General features: G+C 33.8%; 1 protein-coding gene across 1 annotated transcript in view; it reads right to left on the reverse strand.

The window, feature by feature from the left end:
• The window catches only part of side-IV (sidestep IV transmembrane protein), a 440,483-nt gene that overhangs the window by 69,536 nt on the left and 355,863 nt on the right, over nucleotides 1-15,084 (reverse strand). Inside the window, exon 10 of the mRNA XM_075292078.1 lies at nucleotides 14,835-14,994. Within this exon, the coding sequence (XP_075148193.1) occupies nucleotides 14,835-14,994 (160 nt within the window). The remainder of the gene's footprint in view (nucleotides 1-14,834; nucleotides 14,995-15,084) is intronic.

Genomic DNA, 15,084 nt, shown 5'->3' on the forward strand with positions numbered 1-15,084 from the left:
TAGTCGTTTAATGCCCTGGGGTGGAACACAATGTTAGTAAGAAAACAAGTAAGGAAAGTCTAAAGTCCGACGGGGCCGACTATATTATACACTACACCACTTTGTAGATCTAAATTTTCGATACCATATCACATCCGTCAAATGTGTTGGGTGCTATATATAAAGGTTTGTCCCAAATACATACATTTAAATATCACTCGATCTGGACAGAATTTGATAGACTTTTACAAAATCTATAGACTGATATATTTCAAGTTTTTAGAGACTCATAAAATATTCGGATGTACGGAATTTGAGGAAGATCGGTTGATATATACGCCAATTATGACCAGATCGGTGAAAAATATATATGACAGATATATCTAAATCTGAACCGATTTGAACCAAAATCAATAGGGATCGTCTTTGAGCCGAAACAGGACCCTATACCAAATTTTGGGACAATCGGACTAAAACTGCGAGCTGTACTTTGCACACAAAAATACATCAACAGACAGACAGACAGATAGACGGACAGACAGACAGACAGACGGACATCGCTAAATGGACTCAGAATTTAATTCTAAGCCGATCCGTATACTAAAAGGTTGGTCTATGATTACTCCTTCTTGGCGTTACATACAAATGCACACACTTATTATACCCTGTATCACAGTAGTGGTGAAGGGTATAATGAGCAACATTTAAATATAAACCAATTTTGAAGCAACTTCGCAAAAGTGTATTTATGATAGATATGTATTAGACGTATAGGAAAATTAAAGTCATTTTTACAAGTTTTCGACTAAGCAGTGTCGATTTTACAAGGAAAATGTTGGTATTTTGACTATTTTTATCGAAATCAGAAGAACATATATATGGGAGCTATATCTAAATCTTAACCGATTTCAATCAAATTTGGCAAGCATCGTAGTAGAAAATTGGTCTCTACACACAAAAAAAAATTCACGAAAATTTTTCCAATTAAAATTTTAATTGAGTTTTAAAAAATATTCAATTAAAAATTTAATTGATTCAACAAATTATTTAATTGAAACAAAAATCAATCACAAAAATAATAGTATCAATTAATTTTTTTTTGGATCAATTAACTTTTTAATTGACCTTCAATTAATTTTGTAATTGATTCTATCATTTCTGTGATTGAAGACATTTCAATTAAAAATTAATTGGATCAATTAATTTCGTGATTGAATCAGAATTTTTTTTTTTGTGTGTATGGTCATATGAGTGTAAATCGGGCGAAAGCTATATATGGGTGCTATATCTAACTCTGAACCGATTTCAATCAAATTTTGCACACTAGACTATAGTACCAATTCTTCTTCTCGTGCGAAATTTCAAGCTAATTAGGGTAAAACTCTGGCTTCTGGGGCCATATAAGTCCATATCGGGCGATAGATATATATGGGAGCTATATCTAAATCAAAACCGATTTCAATAAAATTGTGCACATTTGACTCTACGGTAAAGTTTTATGTCTGTGCAAAATTTCAAGCAAATCAGAGTAAAACTCTGGATTCAGGGCTCATATAAGTGCATATCGGGCGCAAGATATATATGAGAGCTATATCTAAATCTGAACCGATTTCTTTCAAAATCAATAGGGTTCTATTCTGACCCAAAACACATATTTGTGCCAAATTTGAAGTCGATTGGACTAAAACTGCGACCTAGACTTTGATCACAAAAATGTGTTCACAGACAGACGGACATGGCTATATCGACTCAGGAGCAGAGATGGTCTGTATCAAACTTTTTTAGGTTTGCGATTGTCGCAAAGTTGTAAACGTCACATACACGTCGTATATGTAGAAAAAGTAACAAAAGTTGCAAACTCAAAATACTTTAGTCGCGTCAGCTAGGCAGCGAAGGAATGTTCACAATTTTCGGTGTCACTCCCCACATTTTCCCTATTGGCTTTTGCACGAGTACAGGGTAACCGTGGATTTTCTCGTCCTTTCTTAGCTTTAAGTTCAGTCTCCTGTCCAATATAACCCCAAGGTATTTTGCACACTCACCAACGGGAATTTCGATACCACCTAAGAATATAGGCTTGACCGTGGGAAAACTTTCACAAATTTCTGCAGAAACTCACAGCGAATGCTGTCAAACTAAATTAAAAAATGTTCAGGATTTCTTCTATTCAAAATTAGGTTTTTTACAGTAGGTTTACGACTTTTGCGACATACGTATTATACCGTCGCAAATATATGTCGCAAAAGTCACAGTTTGTGACAGGCCAACCCTGCTCAGGATCCCTCCCTGAGCATTTTTGCCAAAGACACCTTGAGACTATCTCGTCTCCTTCTGGGTGGTGCAAACATATGCACTAGCTTATAATACCCTGTTTCACAGTGTGGCGCAGGGTATAAAAAGTCCAGAAATTGTTTAGATATATAAAATTCCAGAGTACATTTCGATTAATAAAAAATGGCTCTAAATATTTTAATAAACCACTTGGAAATCCACAACAAAGTCCACTAAATTGTGACACACAATACAAAGAAGGCACAACAAAATAAAAATTCACAATAACTACAACACTTGAAGGAAGAAGGAAGAAATAAATTAGCGTTTAGTTGTCTTGAGTATTAAGTAAATTTTTGCATATTTTATTCGTTAAGATGTTCGTTATTCGTCTCTAAAGTATCCTAGACAGCAATGTTCATTTAGTGATGCTATTTTCTTCCAAGGATTTATACTTAAGGAATGTTTTCTTCATTCCTTAGCCAAAATGCAAATGAAAAAAAAAAAAAACAAAAACTGGGTCTGTTAAGCCGTTGTCGACTTTGCTAGCCATTTTGTGTCGGAATACCAGCAAAGACGAAGAACGGAAAAAAGAAGGATAGCCAGAAATTCTTCAAGTGGCGTATTTTCGCTGTTCTCTTGTCTACTCTCTGGCAACCTAAGTCGCTTGAAAAATATTCATTAGATTATTTATTCGTATGCCATAGATTTTATTTTTTTTTTCTATCCGATTTTCTCCCTCTTGCAAGTAGTAAACTTTGTCTTTTAATATTTTTCTCTCCAGCACTTGACTGGAGAAGTGTATCTTCATGGTGGCGTATTCTTACTTGCATTTTGTATTACACTATTTTGTTGGCTACCAAGAAGACTACTCGTTGTTTGTTTTGCAAAATATGCAGCAAAATTATTGTGTAGGATTTAGGTACAAATACGCTTTTTTATAATTTTTCTAGATCCATCTTTGTTACTCTTCAACTTGCTTGTATATTACATTCATTTTTAATGAAAAGTCTACAAACAGGATAAGGGTTTAATGAATTTGTGGCATTAACGGCCCAAACGGAATGAAACGGAATAACTTGTGTCCAATGCAGGTGAATAATCGTAGTTTGAAAGTAATACTCTTAGCTTAGAAAATTAAAACAAAAACCAGGAAAATATATTCGCAAAAATTTAATTCTTTTTTTTTGGAAAACGAAATGTTAGACAAAACAAAGTAAGTTGGACACATGCATGATAATGGGTGCGATAAACAACGATTTTATTTATTTAGCAACTTTATTAATAAAAGAAAACTTCTTTGGTTCAAAATTTCGTTCTGGAGAAAACAATTATTTTGTTTGCGTGTGGCAGAGAGTGCGGTCCCACCCCATGGAAAGTTCAATGATATATATAGCTCCCATATATACGTATCTTCCGATTTTCCGAAATTTGTCTATAATACCCCCATATATTGCCCAATCTTACAAAATTTTAATATTCAGATATATTAGCCGATATAATTCAGATTTATGTATAACTTGAACGATCTCCTCCATTTTAATAATGGACTCAATTTTAATGATATACTAATTCTGTAGGTGTAAAATCAAATAAAAAGCTCTTTATTGCACATATGAGTGTATCACAAGATTTGCATGAATATAGTATATTACCGATATTATTCCAAAATATTAGACATTGCTTGAAAAAAAAATAATTATGTCAAATAAATTATGTCTACATAAATCAACCGGATGGGATCGGAAGTCAAATCTGGGGATCGGTTTATATGGGGGCTATATATAAATATGGACCGATATGGACCAATTTTTACATTGTTGTTAGAGACCATATACTAACACCACGTACCAAATTTAAACCGGATAGGATGAATTTTGCTCCTTCAAGAGGCTTCGGAGGTCAAATCTGGGGATCGGTTTATATAATTATGGACCGATATGGACCAATTTTTGCATGGTTGTTAGAGACCATATACTAACACGACGTACCAAATTTCAACCGGATCAAATCTGGGGATCGGTTTATATAGGGGCTATATATAATTATGGACCGATATGGACTAATTTTTGCATTGTTGTTAGAGACCATATACTAACACCACGTACAAAATTTCAACCGGATCGGATGAATTTGGTCCTTCAAGAGGCTCCGGAAGTCAAATCTGGGGAGGTCAACTCTGGGGTACGGTTTATATAATTATGGACCGATATGGACCAATTTTCACATATACTTACACCAAGTACCAAATTTCAACCGGATCGGATGAAGTTTGCTCCTCCAAAATGCTCCGGAGGTCAAATCCGGGGATCGATTTATATGGGGGCTATATATAATTATGAACCGATATGCACCAACTTTTGCATGGTTGTTAGAGACCATATACTAACACCACGTACCAAATTTCAACCGGATCGGATGCATTTTGCTCCCTCAAGAGGCTCCGCAGGTCAAATCTGGGGATCGATTTATATGGGGGCTATATATAATTATGGACCGATATGGACCAATTTTTGCATGGTTGTTAGAGACCACATACTAACACCACGTACCAAATTTCAACCGGATCGGATGAATTTTGCTCCTCCAAGAGGCTCCGGAGTTCATATCTGGGGTCGGTTTATATGGGGGCTATACGTAAAAGTGGTCCAATATGTCCCATTTGCAATTCCGTCCGACCTACATCAATAACAACTACTTATGCCAAGTTTCACGTCGATGGCTTGTTTCGTTCGGAAGTTAGCGTGATTTCAACAGACGGACGGACATGCTTCGATCGACTCAGAATTTCACCACGACCCAGAATATATATTATTTATGGGGTCTTAGAGCAATATTTCGATATGTTACAAACGGAATGATTTCAACAAACGGACGGACGGACATGCTTAGATCGACTCTGAATTTCACCACGACCCAGAATATATATACTTTATGGGGTCTTAGAGCAATATTTCGATGTGTTACAAACGGAATGACAAAGTTAATATACCCCCATCCTATGGTGGAGGGTATAAAAATCAACGACCGCATGAATATATCGTAGAAACTATGTATATCATAGGTGTTTTTGTTTTATAGACAATTATTATTTATACGAAAAAAAGTTTGTTTTAGTGACCATTCCAATCGACATTAGAATGTATTCCATAAAAATTAGACTGTTCAGAAAAGAAATAAATAAACTCGTTTCATATTTCTGAAATAGTTTTATTAGAAAATTGAACGTTTCGATGAATCCTATGCGATCGCATCTGTATCCTTCGTACTTGACATTTTCGATTGTTTATAATGCTGTTCTCATTCCGATTAGAATTTTAGCCATAATTTTGCAGTATTTTTGTATGCAAACATCTATTTGTAAATATTTTTGTTTTTGTTTTTGTTCTTAAAATAAATCGTTTTTGTTTCCTAAACAAAAGCCTCGGCAGCGTATAAGTAATATTAATGCATATTAATGATTCGGCACCCAGAACCATTAATACGAATAGCATTAATAATATTGATATTAAATATAATGAAAGAAACTGGCATATCATCTAAATTCTTTTATTCATATGTTAACAATGGCATTGTAATTAAACGCCAAATAAATAGATTTCATTTCATCAATATAACAAAAACCTTGAACATATTGGTTCGAAAACAAACAAGCCTTTTTCCTTATTGTTATCTTGACCCTACCTCCACATAATAGATATTTATGCAATTGTCAGCATCATCAGCAAAATCTGGGAAACAACCGAAATTAATTACAAAACTGTTAGCACCAAAAAAAAGCAGCACAAACAAATCTGCCATGTAAGCTTGATATAGAGTTACAAGGGAAAAACTGCTTATGGTCAAAGAGCAAAAAACAATGAACTAAAACATGGTATAAGGAAAACTAAAGAAAATCTGCACTTTATTTTCTTGAAATTAGGAGCGAAAAGAATCCTTGTAAATACTCTATTGTTAGAGTATTATTTCGTGTCATTTTCTTTCTGCACTCTTTTAGATTATCTTCTTTGATAACTTCTTAGTTTTCAGTTTTGTGTGTGTGTGTGTGTGTTCTTCTCTATTACTCGCTCCCGAAAGGTAATATGAACTTCAACATTATAGTCAAGTTAAGTGAAAAAATCTAATAGAGCTTATACCGAAAAGCTTTATAGATATACAGTGAGAAGATATATGTATTTTGAAGAGGGTTATACAGAAAACATAATGGTATTTAGTTTAGTTTAGTTTAGTTTAGAATATTATCAAAGTGACATTTTTGTTAATAACATTTAAAATTATTTTTCGCGGGGAACAATCAACCACCAGCAATCGTCATCATGCATTAGCTCTAAAGCGAAAAAAAAATCTCGAAGCTGTATGATTTAACATATCATGGGACAATGAATCAGTTGCAGTAATACCCTCCGGACGTCTTTATACCCAGCGCCACACTATGGAATAGGGTATTATAAGGTAGTGCATATGTTTGCAACACCCACACGGATGAAAAAGGCTGTTTTTCATATGTTTGGGTGTAAAAATTATATGTTTGGAACTCAAATTTTTTAACACAATATTTTTAAGTGCAAGCATATAATGTTCATAAATTAGCATAACATGTTTGAGACATATGCGTCAATATGTTAGAACATATTATGTTTGGGACAAAAATGTTTGTAAATATAATATGCTTAGATGCAAACATATATTAATTTGGAAACAACCTATAAACATATATGTGTTTAGAAAGAGAGACCTAGAGAGTATGCTGCAAGTAAAATAATGGAAGTGTCCAATTGGCGCCTTGAAAATATATTCACCCAAAGAAACTTTCATTAAAATTTTTTATTACCAGTGTATGCCCTAAGGTGAAACATAATATGTTTGAACAATATGTATGCTTGAAGCAAAATGTGTTTGGTGTATATGTTACAGAAGCGATTTTTTTTTGAAGGTGCAGAAGGAGGCTATATAGACATATAGTGTCTTTAGCAATATTGATCAGGGTCCCTGAGTCGATATAGCCATTTCCGTCCCTCTGTCTGTGAACACATTTTTGTGATGAAAGTCTAGGTCGTAATTTTAGGCCAGTCGATTTCAAATGCGCCACAAGTTTTTGGTTTAGGTCAGTATAGAACCCTATTGATTTTGGAAGAAATCGGTTCAGATTTAGATATAGCTCCCATAACCACTTATATGGTTCTAGAAGCCAGAGTTTTACCCTAATTAGCATAAAATTTTGCACAAGAAGTGAAATTGATAGTGTCGTAAAGTGTGCCGAATTTCGTTGAAATAGGTTCAGATTTAGATATAGCTCCCATATATATCTTTCGCCCGATATACACCCTATGGGAAATTGGTGAAAATTGCCACTGAGGGACCTATTACAGAAGTGGTACCTGTGCTCCAGTTAGTTGCAATTTTTAAATAGTCGTAATTTATTCATTTCCGTACTCGCTTGATATTAAAATCTTAGATCCATTAAGATTTTAATATCAAGCTTTTTCACATTTAGTGAAATAAAATTATTAGAATAACCTATTGTTCGACATATTTGAAATGTTTTTTGTTTGCATTTCGGATTCGATTGGAATCCGAAACTCTTAGAAATTGAAACATATTTCTAAGAGTTTGTCCAAAACTGGTTCCTGAGGACCTGTCTATGGGGCGCTCCTGCAAAATTGTCCCAGGACGTGTCCTTTGGTATGAGTCCAAGACGCGTCCTAAAATGTAAATTTATCCCGTCAATGACAAACCCTTGTTAAAGTGACCGGTCCCTTCCATACGTTTTGACCAGGACTGGGACATGTCCATACATACCAGGGACTAGTCCTGTACCGGTTGTGTGGTTGATCCATTTCACGTAGGACACTTATATGACCCCAAAAGCCAGAGTTTTGCCCTGATTTACTTTAAATATTGTACAGGGAGTAGAATTAACATTCTAGATATACATGTCAAGTTTGGTTGAAATCGGTTCAGATTTAGATATATCTCCCATATATAACTTTCGTCCGATTTACACTCATATCACAACAGAGGTCAATTTTGTAATTCAATTTATGTGAAATTTTGCACAGGGAATAGCATTGACATTGTAGCTATGTGTGCCATATATATGTTTTTCTGATTTCGGAAAAAATGTTCAAAATACCAAAATTTTTCTTGTTAAATCGCCATTGCTAAGTCGAAAACTTGACTCCAATTTTCCCGTACTTCTGATACATATATGTCGACCCATATTTATACCCTTCACCACTATTGTGGTACAGGGTATAATAAGTTTGTGCATTTGTATGTAACGCCAAGAAGGAAAAGTCTGATACCCATCGTTTAGTATACCGATCGTCTTTGAATTAAATTCTGAGCCGATTTAGCGATGTCCGTATGTCTGTCCGTCTGTCTTTTGTGTGCAAAATACAGCTCGCAGTTTAAGTCCGATCGTCCTCAAATTTGGCACAGAGTTTCACTTTGGCTCAAAGACAATCGCTATTGATTTTGAAAAAAATCGGTTCATATTTAGATATAGCTGCCATATATATTTATCACCGATCTGGTCATAATTGACGTATTTATCAACGCATTTTCTCAAAATTTCTGGAAGCCAAATATTTTGGGGCTTTCGTAAGATATGCTAAATATCAGCCACATCGGTTCAGATTTAGATATAGCTCCCATATATATCTTTCGTCCGATTTGAACTTATATGACTCAAAAAGCCAGAGTTTTGTCCTGATTTGCTTCAAATTTTGCACAAGGAGTACGTTTAAGAGTATGATTCAGTGTGCCAGATTTGGTTAAAATCAGTTCAGATTTAGATATAGCTCCCATATATATCTTTCGCCCAATTTAGACTCATATGACCTCATATGCCCTGAGTTGCTTCAAATTTTGCATAAGGAGTACGTTTAATAGTATCGTTAAGCGTGCCAAATTTTGTTGAAATCGGTTCAGATTTAGATATAGCTCCCATATATATCTTTCGCCCGATTTACAGCCATATGACCACGGAGGCCAAAATTATTCTCCCATTTACGTTTTTTGCTGAGATAGCAGGATCATTATTCTAACTACACTGAAAGAAGAGTTTTCTTTTCTGAGGAACGAAATTTTAGACAAGCAAAGTTTTCTTTTCATCCTAAAAAATTTTCTTTAAAAGCAAATGAAAAAGTTTAGAGATGACCATTGTCTCGCTTATCATAAATTCGGGTTTATTTGAAAATATTTGAAAGAAAATACTTTATAAGAAAGAGGAATTTAGTTTGTCTAAAATTTCGTTCCGGAGGAGAGTATTTTTTCTTTGGGTGTATGCATATCAAATTTGGTCAAAATCGGTTCATTTTAAGATATAGCTCCCATATATATATATATATATATATATATATATATATATATATATATATATATATATATATATATATATATATATATATATATATATATATATATATATATATATATATATATATATATATATATATATATATATATGTGTATATATATATATATATATATATATATATATATATATATATATATATATATATATATATATATATATATATATATATATATATATATATATATATATATATATATATATATATATATATATATATATATATATATATATATATATATATATATATATATATATATATATATTATATATATATATATATATATATATATATATATATATATATATATCCGTACACCAGAGTAGGGTAAATATGGTACAATGTTCCATATTTTACACCCATTTTTCAATGGGAGTTTCCTCCGATTGACTCGATAGTTTCCACAGAGAATGCATTTAATATGCTATTTAAGTGTGTCATCTTGATCTAATATGGCCAAAATACCCACATTTTACACAAAATTCTGTGATGATTTCCCCATTTCCACAGAATTGTCGAATTTTAAATAAAGATCCGACTTGTGGAAATATCGCCGATACCCAATAAACCATAAATGCTCTTTTGTACAATTGCATCAAAATTGCTCTAACTTTATATTTCCCATATTTTTTTTACTGACATTGTGTTTCATCCCAGGGTGTTAGCCCATTTAATTTTTAGTTCTAGCGATTTTGTAGAAGTACAAAAAATTTTCTAAAACCGCTTCAGATATAAATATTTGTATATGGGAATATAAACCTTGATAATAACTCCCAACAAATTTGAAGGAGTTGAGATGGTAACACAAATTTTGGTCTACATAATGGTGAAGGGTATAATATAGTCGGCCCGGTCCGACTTTAGACTTTATTTACTTATTAATTATAGCACCCATTTGATATTGGTTTGGGTATGGGTAGATTTGATATGATATCAAAAATGTAGATCTACAAAATGATGCAGGGTATAATATAGCAGGGTAATATAGTTCACTCTCTGTTTAAAACTCTCTGCGTTTTTGTCTGTAACCCAAGCTGTAACTGCAAAAGAGTACCCTTTTCAGCACGTATAAGCAGACATATATATAGAACATCCCAACCTTTTTATTATATATAGAAGTCTACTAATACGTTCGAAGTTAGGAAGTTCTACTCCAGTCATTATGGGACAAACATTAAATTTAGCTATCAAGTTACATGATTTTTATCACAAGTTGCTTGGTACAGCCAACCAATATTTACAGTCGTACTTAATTTTTACAAAAAGTACGCACCTTGGCTTGAATTTAAACTTCAAACTTCTTGTTTACGAGCACCAGATCTAAAGCATTTGTCGTAAATTCAAGAAAAAAAAACAATTACAAAGAGTTGCAATTTCGGCGGCCTGAGACACTCAAACAGGTTGCCATATTTTTTTTTAAGTTTTGGATTTGTATTTGGTAAAGTGTTGTTTTGTATCACCAAAGTTAAAATTTTCACATGTTCAAAATTTGATTTTATATGTTACGTGAGATTTCCAATAAATGTTGTCTTCTTTACTTCACTTGAATTGGAACAGTGACATTAAACACTAGTAAAATGTTTTCGAATAGTTGGGAATTGAAAACAAAATTCACTGCTTGTCAGGTTAACAAGCTAACCGTTTTAGTACTGTAGCTCCCTAAATTTTGCTGCTACTTTAATTTGCGTTGATAGATATCTTCTATTTTCTTCAGAGATTTTAAGATTATACTACCAATTAATCATTGTAACCTTCTTGATAACCTGTTCAGGAGATAAACCATGATATCTCATATCACCCTCACTATGCCATATTGCACATAGTGTGAACTAAAATCACAAAACCCTCTCACAAACGACAGGAATTTATTGGATATTTGTGAAACTTCAATCTTTGTCGAGCAAATCGATGGCCATGACTTGAAGGAAAAACACCACCGACGCACATATATCTTTCGATGCAATAAAGCAGCTCTAAAGGAGTGTTGGCAAAACGAAAGGAGTGAATGGAAAGCAAAAAAAAAGCGAGCACAGATAATACAATTGGCTCGTAATGTTCGAGATGATGTTACATTAATAATGATAACATCGTTAAATAAATTGATATGTGCCACGATCAAAAGGTTAATGACATTGCACTTGTTGTATTTGTTGTTGCTATTTGAGATTTAATATTGTTGCAAAGCCATTTAGGGAATTGCAAGCAATCATTAATGGTATGTTAGCAATACAAGCATTACTCCACTATGGGATTTTATTAGCCAAACAATGATTTACACAAATTAATGTACTCTCAGCATGGATTTTATGGGATTGTTTCAATTGTATTGATTGCGATTACAAATCTAAGAAGGTTTTTTTTGGAAAATTTGAAAAATCAGTAACATAAAGTAAAAGGTTCATGTTCGCAATTGCCCATAATAAATCTTCAGATAAGCATTGCCTTTAATTACACTGGTTTGTCGCACATAATTTGTTCACATTGCTAATAAGCGCTAATGGTTTAAATGGATGGTTTAAAGGAGTTAGTCGAGAATTTTTTTCTTAACAAACAGAAAAGGTTCTGGATTTTCGTTTAAGGTTTTTGTATTATACACCATTATACACACAAAGAAATTTTAGACAAACGGAATGTTTCTTTGTTATAAAGTGTTTTGTTACAGAACAAATAAAACCGAATTTATGAAAGTGATTTTATACCCTCCAACATAGGATGGGGGGTATATTAAATTTGTCATTCCGTTTGCAACACATCGAAATATTGCTCTAAGACCCTATAAAGTATATATATTCTAGGTCGTGGTGAAATTCTGAGCCGATCTAGGCATGTCCGTTCGTCCGTCTGTTGATATCACGCTAACTTCCGAACGAAACAAGCTATCGACTTGAAACTTGGCACAAGTAGTTAGGTTAGGTATAGTGACAGCCCGATATTTCAGGCTCACTTAGACTATTCAGTCCATTGTGATACCACAGTGGTGAACTTCTATCTTATCACTGAGTGCTACCCTATTGCATGTTAAGCTCAATGACAAGCGACCTCCTTTTTTTTGCCGAGTTCGAACGGCTTTCCACATTGCAGTGAAATCACTTAGAGAAGCTTTGAAACCCTCAAAAATGTCACCAGCATTACTGAGGTGGGATAATCCACCGCTGAAAAACTTTTTGGTGTTTGGTCGACACTGGGTTTGAACCCACGACCCTGTGTATGCAAGGCGGGCATGCTAACCATTGCACCACGGTGGCTCCCGGTTTACACAAACACAAGTAGTTGTTATTGATGTCGGTCGGATTGTATTGCAAATGGGTCATATCGGTTCACCAGATTTGGCTTGTGGAACCTTTTAGAGAAGCTATTTCATCCGATCTGGCTGAAATTTGGAACATGGTGTTGGTATATGGTTTCTAACAACCATGCGAAAATTGGTCCACTTCGGTCCATAATTATATATAGCCCCCATATAAACCGATCCCCGATTTGGCTTGCGGAGCCTCTAAGAGAAGCAAATTTCATCCAATCCTGCTGTAATTTGGTACATGATATTGGTATATAGTCTCTAACTACCATGCAAATATTGGTCCATATCGGTCCATAATTATATATAGCCCCCATATAAACGGACCCCCTGATTTGGCTTGTGGAGCCTCTAAGAGAAGCAAATTTCATCTGATCCGGCTGTAATGTAGTACATGATGTTGGTATGTGGCCTCTAACAACCATGCAAATATTGGTCCATATCGGTCCATAATTATATATAGCCCCCATATAAACGGACCCCCAGATTTGGCTTGCGGAGCCTCTAAGAGAAGCAAATTTCATCTGATCCGGCCGTAATGTGGTATATGATATTGGTATATAGTCTCTAACAACCATGAAAGAATTGGTCCACTTCGGTTCATATATATATATATTGCCCTTATATAAACCGGTCCCCAGATTTGACCTCCGAAGCCTCTTGGAGGAGCAAAATTCATCCGATCCGGTTGAATCTTAGTACGTGGTGTTAGTATATGGTCTCTAACAACCATGCAAATATGGGCCATATCGGTTCATAATTACATATATAGCCCCCATATAAACCGATCCTCATATTTGACCTCCGGAGCCTCTTGAAGGAGCAAAATCTATTCGATCAGGTTGAAATTTTCGCTAGTATATGGCCCATAACAACCATGCCAAAATTGGTCCGTGTCGATCTATATTATATATAGCCCCCCAAAAAATCAAGTCCCAATCACAGAAAAATCACGAGCCAAAAATAATCTACCAAAATTTTATTGCCATAGAAAATTTTGTCAAAATTTTATTTCTATAGAAAATTTTGTCATCATTTTATGTCTTTAAGAAATTTTGTCAAAATATAATTTCTATAAAAAATTTTGTCAACAATTTATTTCTATAGAAATTTTTTTTCATAATTTAGTTCTATAGAAAATTCTGTCAGTATTTTATATCTGTAGAAAATTTTGTCAAAATGTTATTGCTATAGAAAAATTATGAAGCATTTCATAGTTGGAGAGGAATATTTTGCAAAATCTTCCAAAAGATCAACAATTCTGTCAATCTACCAAACAGTAAAAAATCTGCCATTTGTGGTAGACGCGTGTTCATAATTGTATATAGCCCCCATATATAGCGACCCCCATATTTCAATTCTGGCTCTATAATTACAGCACAAAAGTTCATATCGCTTCGTAATTATTTCTTCCATATATATACCGGTCAAGAGCTGAATATATACGTATTTAATCGACATTTCCTTTGTCTACTATATATCCCGCATGGACTAACTTACAATTTAGAAGATGATGTGAAGAAGTTTTAAGATGCTTTGCCATCTGCCGTAACGCAAGTAATTTAATTGTGGATGACCGTCTTTAGTAGAAGTTATGGAGGGTACATAAGATTCGTCCTGGCCGAACTTACGGCCGTATATACTACTTGTTATTTATTAATTTCATTGTAATCCGTTTTAGTTGCAGTGAAAATTTTATTTTTTTCTCGGCCGCACACTCTAGAGTACTCTCGTTGATACATATCATCATTAATTACTAAAGAAATGTATAAAACATAAATTCTTCGCAAATTTTTAAATATCAAATTACTACCCTTTTTACTAGCAAATCTGAATGACATCATTTAAATTACCCAATTACAAAATTGTTGATAAATATTAACAACCTCTATGTTTGTTTTTGTACTTACAACGTATGCGCAATGTCACCGGATTACTTGTGCCTTTGCCTTCGGAATTCACAGCCAGACATGTGTAATCACCAGCAGATGCACGTGAAACACTTTGTAGGACAAGTGATTGATCTGATAGAATAACGCCAGCTGATACATTATGATGTAATTCTTTTCCCTGTAATTGAAGTGAAAAAAAAGAAAAAAGAGTGAAAAATCGAGAAAAATAAATGGAAACAAATTGTTGGTTCAATGTCATAAAAGGAAG

This window comes from Haematobia irritans, chromosome 1, assembly GCF_050003625.1.
Source record: "Haematobia irritans isolate KBUSLIRL chromosome 1, ASM5000362v1, whole genome shotgun sequence".
Lineage (NCBI taxonomy): Eukaryota > Metazoa > Arthropoda > Insecta > Diptera > Muscidae > Haematobia > Haematobia irritans.